This window comes from Argopecten irradians, chromosome 11 (genome assembly GCF_041381155.1).
Source record: "Argopecten irradians isolate NY chromosome 11, Ai_NY, whole genome shotgun sequence".
NCBI classification, from domain to species: domain Eukaryota; kingdom Metazoa; phylum Mollusca; class Bivalvia; order Pectinida; family Pectinidae; genus Argopecten; species Argopecten irradians.
The window spans coordinates 25635179-25643500 of record NC_091144.1 but is presented as its reverse complement, the minus strand read 5'-3'; the positions used below and the strand labels follow the sequence as shown (position 1 = coordinate 25643500).

Below are 8322 nucleotides of genomic sequence, written 5' to 3'. Positions count from 1 at the left end.
CCTCCTCTTTTTAGAGTTATGTCCTTTGTTTGAAAATGATCTACCAGCATATTGTTTTTTTTTTAGATTTGCAGGGGAAGGGTTTGCGAGGGTGGGCATTATAAATTTGGTCTCCTGGAGACAGTTGTAGTTTTGTTTATAATATTTGTTGTTTCACATTACATGTATATATTATGACATGGCATATTTTGATAAATTATTGTTTTTTCATAACGACATGATCAATTTGAAGTGAAACACCGTTTTTTGTCAACCGTCAAACACAATATGGCAAACATTTCTATCAAATACCCTTTTTTTATTAAAGAGTTTCTAACATCGCATATACAATGAACACAATGGAAGACTGACGTGACGCATTGTTGTCAGATAAAACGTTATCAGCACAATTAATACTGTAAAATAAGTATAGACTAGAATACAAAACATAGAAACATTCAGATATATCTAAACTTCGCATCACAAACATATAACAAGATAGATTTATTGATTATGACAATATCTGAATCCGTATGACAGACTCATCCTTATAAGTACATCAATGATTTAGCTGAAGCCATGCGATATATAACTGTTCTTTACTTCCCAAACGCTCTGTGTTAAAGTGTTTATAATGAACATAAAATTTAGAATGCAAAACTTTTACGAAGATTAGAAATGATATAGGCCTAAACATTGCTTGAAACGTAATGTCTCATTGCGCTATTGAAACATTACAACCCGCTGGAATCAGTCGCGTATATGTGTCCTTCACCTCTCCAATATCTCCCAGAGTTCAATGCGGTCCCTAAGGAACAATAACTCTTGAAGATTCTGTCACCTCCGGAGAATATATTCCTGCCTTCCCTGAATATAAGATTTCATGTATATGACTATGTGAAATTCTAAGGATTTCTCCGTGAAAAAGAAGCACTTAATGACCTACAAAAGGACATTTATTGACTTCTAATCCCCTAAACAACCTTACTGGTTGTCGTTTCCATGAAAATATATATCATCTCTTTTATACCCAAAGACAGAATAAAAAAACCCAAACTATAACAAAATTGCTCGATGAATTCTACTGAAGATTGATCTATCGCTAGAGAGAAAGACTGATTGGGGCGTGGCTTGCATCCTCAACTTCTCCAGAACCTGTCCTAGTCTGGATATGACGCAACTGAGCCCAGAGAGGTTCCGAGTAGAGCACCTTATGCCTCCTCGCCGGTTTCCTCGGCAATATCTGAAAGATATAAATAATATCATGGTCACCACGTGGATTTATATCGTTAAATACATCAATATATTCTTAAATTATGAACCATATACGGGTATTTTAAATAACACCACATACTGGACAGTGGTCACCAATCAACTTCGCTAGCCAAGGGTTCTCAGTCCGACACCAGACACCCTTGAAGGATGTCGTGTCAAAATTGAAGTTCCCGCCTTTAAATTCTGATTGGATGCAGCACAGGTTTACGACGCGCGAAAAAAAAATACTAAAAATACTGACCAGAAAACAAAATACTAAAAATACTGACCAGAAAACAAGGTAATTAACTTTAAAATGCTCTGAACACCATAAAAATCATCCTATCTGAATATTTTTAGCTTGTATTGAAGACAATTCCTTACTTGTCACTATGGTATATGATATTATGGGATTATGGGCGAATTTTATTTAGGCCTATATCGGAGACGACAGACAAAAAATGGCCGAGATCGGTGATCATCTGTTCTGTATGACAAAAAATGGAGCGTGGGGATCGCTAAGGGATACTTATGTGCAATTTTTATAAGTAAGTGAGTTTATATTGAGGATCTGCACTTCAGTGATGCATTCGTTGAATGGATGGCGATTTTATTCGGTCTGTGCTAATTAGGGAATCGTGACCTGGGGATGTAGCGTGTACTTTTCCGACTATCGATTTTTACACGAATCCTCGTAATTCAACTTTCGATATGAAATAAAATTCGCCCATAATCCCATCATATCATATACCATAGTGACAAGTAAGGAATTGTCTTCAATGTTAAGCTAAAAAATATTCAGATCGGATGATTTTTTATGGTGTTCAGAGCATTTCAAACTTAATTACCCCATTTCCTGGAAATGGGAAACAGGGCTAAGTAAACAATCTTTCAGTATTTTTATTTTTTTTTTTTTTTTGCGCGTCGTAAACCTGTGGATGCGGCTAGGTTCAGGCGATCAATGAAAACTGAGTTTTTATATGTCAACAAAACCGAACCAATGTGACAGCAGTGACCTACATTTGGTCCTAGCGTAGTCATATTTACAATGTAGTAAATTATTAAATGTTTTGGACCAGCAGAATGAAGTACATGGATACGTTGCTCTTCAAACAGATTGAGAAAGTAAATACGTGCGTGGTTTCTGTTTCTCTGTTAAACAAACTATGTAAAAATAAACTGCGATCTCCTGACAAAATTGGACACTGAAGCATGAAACACAAAGCCGGTGACCAAACTGACAAACAAATGACTCACAAACATGTCTATCTTTGGTATTTTGAATCTGTCGCAAACAACATGTGTATTTCAAAGGGTGCTGCCATTATTCAACCATACAAAAATAATGATACGAGTTTTTTTCATTGGTTGCTTATTACGTAAATGGAAGGGGGGCAACTGCGGAAATCCAGCAGGTGGCGCAAGATGTGATCAAATGTTAAATGGTATGACAGAATCAATTCCAGAGTTCCCAAAATAAAACCCAAAAGGACTACAGGTAGTGTACCATTTTAAAGAAGTACATGTATGCAATCACACACACCCAGAAGCAATATTACAATCATAGACGCTTTTAAAGATATACCAGAACAATACGCGCCCTTTTTAAGAATTATTATTATAACTCAGGGTTATCCAATTCACAATCATACGCTCTCTTCAAATGTATCATAATTTTACGCCTTCTTAAAGATGTTATACAAACACTAAAGGCTCTACAAACGACTGAACTAATCCTTAGTTCATTTCATACATTCTCTATCTAGCAAACAAAATATTGAAATCGGTTTACAAATGCAAAAAAAAAGGATGAATAGAACACATTAAGTTTCTTCGAAATGGTTACTAGGTATAGTATTGCTTGTTGAAATCGGATGTGACAGGGACTATATTGTGGTCGTTTACACAGTGACCTTACCAATGGTCTCGATGACCTTCAGCCTTCCAGTGGCATTGACATCACCCTCGGTGTTCTTGGCGATGCACGTGTAGTCTCCCTCGTGCTTTTTGGCGATGTTCATGACCTGAAGCCAACCTGTCACCTGATTGATCTCTGGGCCCCCACGAAGGTTCATGGAAACGTCTTTGTCATCGCCTACAAAGTCAAACCGGAAGTAAAAAATATGGGCGCCATTATGGAGTTCCTATCGCGTTAATTGACATGTACTGCCTTTAAGATCGAGTGTCATATACAAGCATAATGGTAAAATTTGCCGTTTGGGTAGACAATTAAAAGTATTTCGTTTAGTGAACATCATGGGTCACTGTAAAAAGAGCGTATATAAAAAGGAATGTTTGATTATGTGGATGTGTGTTCCCCGAAAGTTGTCTTGCCATCAGTTTTCAGATAGAGGCGGAGTAAACAATAACATGGATATAAATATCCATCTAGAAGGAGACAATGACAATACAAGCATCAATATTTTAAAGAACTGCTCGCTAAATAATGGCAATGTTTCCACGCGAAATATCCACGATTTACAGTAGTGAATATTTGATTTCTTTGACAATTTTCATACGTCTTAAGTTATCGGTTGACATTGTGAAGTATTTACCCGGCATATTGACGGTGGTGCCATCAGCCCTTGTGAACAGCCATAAGATGTATGGGATGGGGTTTCCGGTGGCTTCGCAAATCATGGCTATATTACTTCCGGTTCCGTTCACAATATCTGGGGGTCCGCTGGTGATCATGGGCTTGGAGACTGAAATACACAAACAACAAACATGTTTACCACATGAATCTAAAGTAATTAAACACGTGGTATCCAGACAGGTTTAATTAATAGAACATCAACATAAAGAGGGGGGGGGGGGTATCAATTCATTTGCAGTGGAGACTTGCTTTTAGTAGATGTTTAGCTTCTTCTGCTCTTGCTAGTGTTGGCAACAATACTAAATATAGTATCATTATGTCATTCTCTTTACAGAATCTCTGTCTTTTCCATTTTTTTATCTATAAACTATTTATCTTAGAAATTAAATGCCACCTTGTATCGACCAATCTGAACGACCATGCTTTTGTTTAGTACGTCATGGCCATAACTTTCATAAGCCAATTAAAATGTTTCAATAGCAACATCTCTTGAAAAAAATTCCAGCAATCTTTGGTAATATAGAATTTCCGAACGCCCTTTTACGCATATTGTCGGAAATTTCTCCGAGATGTTGCAATTGAAACACTTTTAGCTTTTAAAGTACACTTTTGACCTGTAACAATTTGATATGTACCAAAGCATACAGGGACTGTTTCCCGGGGAACGTTCTTATGATAGCAAATGTGTATTCAATGAGTAACGGGGTGAGTTTTTTTAATTTTAATACTTCAAAGAAAAAGATCAGTTTTAGTTTTGTTCAAATTTCTATATCGTCAATTTGACAAATAGAATTTACTCAGAACATGAATTTGTTTGTGTTCTTAGCATCACTTTGTTTCTTTAGCCATAGGTTTAAAGCTTTCATAAACAAACTAGCTCGTGTCCTGACCCAGAACTGTATAAGTATTGAATAGACACAGGGCGAGCAGACCAACACGGATATGTGTGTCAGATATTGTCGGCATCCTCTATTTCTCACCCAAAACATCTGTAGTATATCAATCACAACAAACGGTTGAAATTGTCAGCAGAAGACATTTGCACTTCCGGTACACGTCAGCAATACATTACACATACATCCGGTTTGAGATTTACAGAGGATTTTGGGTATAGGTTCATGTCCATCCTCATTATTCTCGATTAAGACATTAGTGTGTACGTGTAATATACTTTCGGGATCATGAAATACAACTTCTGTATGTACAGATTGCTTATTTTCACATGACTACAGTAGGAACATTCAAGTTTGAGAATTGAGTTACTTGTTTATTTATATAGTAAACTATATATAATTGATGACAAGGAGCTGCACACGATGGCCGTATGTTATATTAATTATGAGTCATAAGGCAGCTTTGTTTACTATACTGAGTATGTTGAGCAAACCACATGTTGATGTGTTGATATGCTTCATTGTACTTGGACCACAGGCGTTTGGCTCTATTGACATTTTTCTATCTATATATATGTATTACTGTTTCAAGTGACACAGTATTACATATATAACATTTATGTATATATATAAAGAGAAAAATGTCCTTAGAGCCAAACGCCTGTGCTTAGACTGGTTCTCTTTCTAATAATATCACTACAACGGAATTAGAATTTTAATCTTGACGTCTGCTCCGTTAAAGATAATAATCATAATTCAGCAATTAGGCAATTATGTAAAAACCTTGATTCAACAGGATCGTAGTGGTGAAATGCTAACATTAATGTTGGGTGTTTGAACTTTGTTTCAACATTCTTCTAATGGTTCTGCACTTTGGTGTCTATAAAATTCACAGGCCTGGCCTTAGGCCGGAGAATTTGTTTCTCTGTGTACTCTGGCTTTCCTCAATTATCTCAAAAGGCCAGTATGTCCATAAATGAACTTGGGTAACTAAATCTATGTCCAATGAACTGATCATGGCCGCTAAGTTAAGAATTTTCTCAGTTGAATTTTAAAAAATAGATTATCTCCCCTGGTTTGAAAATTTGTCTAAAAGAACTGGTGACAGCGAGTCTACTCACTGTTATTATTTTATTTTACAGAATTTAAATATCACCTCATGTTATACACGCGGATAAAAATCTGGACTGCAATATATACATAATAACATGTGTTATCTTATAATACAAGCAGACACTCCTAAAGATAACTATAAATGCAGTTACGGTGTTTTAACTACATGTGTATTTTGACTGAACATGTGGTTAGACATATAAAGACTATGGTATAAGCGGCTGTGGCGGTTTAGGGTGCCTGTTTATTCAAATATCCCCTTACCCCTGTGGTTGGGTCTCCCGCCTAGTGGCCCCTTCTACCACCCCCGAACATCAAGTGGCCGTCAACAAGATATCGCGGTTTAATACCCCCTATCTCAGTAGGTATAGATTAGATAGATACTCTAAACCTACCACAAATCTCCCTAATAGACGGCCGATAAGTCAATGATTACGTAATCAGCTTTAATTGACAGGATGAATGGTTACTAACCCGTGCGACAATTCCACACCAATAAATCAAAACGTTGGTACTTTGTATATATGTACGTATAGTAAAATTTGAATTATGTCGTGCCATATTTTACAGCTGTACCGACTACATCTATAAAACATTTACAGTATAAAATCACTGTATCCCATGGGAGTAATATATGAAAAAATATGTAAAGTTTGAATTGCCGTTTGCTTTAGCGAAATAAACACGTCTGCTTCCCGTATTACCCAGATTTAGTTCATTTATATTTCTGCTTTAGAAAATGAAACAATAACAACAAATTCAGAAAAGATACGATTTTGAGCCATTCATGATTAACCAATATATAATTTCTGTTACGAAAAAATCGTAAAGTTGAAAATAAAATATATATACATAAAAAGGTTCAAAACTCATATAAATATATAATAAATAATATATTTACCCCCTGATTCGCTTTTGCATTTTCCAAAAGTTTTCACGATCACTATTTCGTCCCTGTTGGAATTTTGTTGATGAAGCTGACACAGATTATCGTAGGTAACTCCGTCGGATCCACAAATGACCTCTTGGTTGACACAGGTACACTGACCTACGTCATCATCGACAGGTTCGCACGTGAGGTAGTCCCCACATTCTCCGTACCTTTGTGGACGATTCGGCAAGTCGCATGGCTGCCTCTCGGCTTGGAGGCAAACCAGACAACAGTCGCAGCGATCCCGTCTAAAGCTGGCCTGACATTTTGAGGTGTCCAGTGGAGGGCATTCACTTCTGTTACACTCTCCACAATCTTCATCGGCCAACACAGCCACACAAAGGAGACACAACACTCCAAAATATCTCATCCAAACCTCCATGATGATCCGAAAGGTTTCGACTGTACGATAGGAGATTAACGGAACAAAGAAGATCCGTAGTTTCCTATGAGTGCTGACTTTGACCTGGTCAGCGCTCTAGATTATCCGGGCCGAAGTCAGAATGTACCAGTACTGTGTAATTCTATACCGTTTCCCAAGGAGGGGGCCTAGTGCATGATGTGTTTACAGAAAATGTGGTGTAGAGCTTTTGGCATAAGAGGTTCCCATGGGAGCAGCATGAATATGCGATTTTTATTGCACATGTTTAACCGATAAATTCTTCTGAAACTATATATTGATATCTCAAGAAAACTATCAGAAGTCAGCAACTAATACCAGATAAAAATGATAACCACTTTTTGTTCTTTTTAAGAAGATTTTTAGAGATTCCCCTTGGGAGCCTAATATGGGGGGCTCCTCAGCTGACTTATGTCTGGGAGGACGTATGTTTGTGTATACCAGACTATATCCCAGGGCTTACTCATTTCCTATGTGTAGGGGTGCCATATAGCAGTTTCTTTATTCCTGTCGGAAACGAAAATAGTGTATTGGTATGCACTTGTAGCGCGGTACAAGATGTTGTGAACTTCACATGCCAAGTTCGTATAAGTGATAGGGTACTTAAAAAAAGAAAAGTTTTATTATATCTGGAAATTACTCATAACGTGTATGTACACTCTGTATCTCTGATTTGTGCTTTGTAATACAAATGTATATCCGAAGTCACGTCAGTTAGCTGTGGGGTATTTTCGCATTTTATTTCAAGATTTCGTTGATTCTTTAATTCTATCTTTTGGGGGGCATTATGTCGTTTGTACAAGGAGTTATCGTTGAAAAAAATCAACATAAAATTATTTCAGTTTGATTAATGCTTATCAGTTACGGAATCGTTCTTACCGGTACTCCAAGTCTACTTTAAGAAATTTCGGTTTGCCTAGCTGAATGTAAGGGTACAGGGTGTGTCGATGTGTATTTTAATTAATTTCATTTCAGTATGTCTTTAACCCACAATTCATATGTAGTTACGGAGTATTTTTTTTCAGCCAATCAGCGATACCATGGATACTGTGGAATTAAGTCATGCTTCGGAATACGTAATTATATGGACAACTAAATAAAATGAATTGAAATGTGACAAACTTATTGATATTGTTGTTTACGGCTTATGGTTGGA

At 36.7% G+C, this 8322-nt stretch overlaps 1 protein-coding gene across 1 annotated transcript; it reads right to left on the bottom strand.

Moving 5' to 3' along the window:
* Window positions 1–277: 277 nt before the first annotated feature.
* On the bottom strand, window positions 278–7334 carry LOC138335119 (insulin-like growth factor-binding protein-related protein 1). The gene is made up of 4 exons (XM_069284047.1): window positions 6737–7334; window positions 3789–3938; window positions 3152–3328; window positions 278–1222 (listed from the first exon to the last, which is right to left on the bottom strand). Exons 1-4 carry the CDS (start codon window positions 7146–7148, stop codon window positions 1191–1193), a joined length of 771 nt encoding a protein of 256 aa, XP_069140148.1. The 5' UTR covers window positions 7149–7334; the 3' UTR covers window positions 278–1190.
* Between the last annotated feature and the right edge of the window lie 988 nt (window positions 7335–8322).

Coding starts and splice junctions, on each gene's coding strand:
- LOC138335119 (XM_069284047.1), bottom strand. CDS start 7,148: ATGGAGGTTTGGATGAGATATTTTGGAGTGTTGTGTCTCCTTTGTGTG. Junction 3,939..6,736: donor ATGCAAAAGCGAATCAGGGG/GTAAATATATTA, acceptor TGTGTATTTCAG/TCTCCAAGCCCATGATCACC. Junction 3,329..3,788: donor CACCACCGTCAATATGCCGG/GTAAATACTTCA, acceptor TTGACTTTGTAG/GCGATGACAAAGACGTTTCC.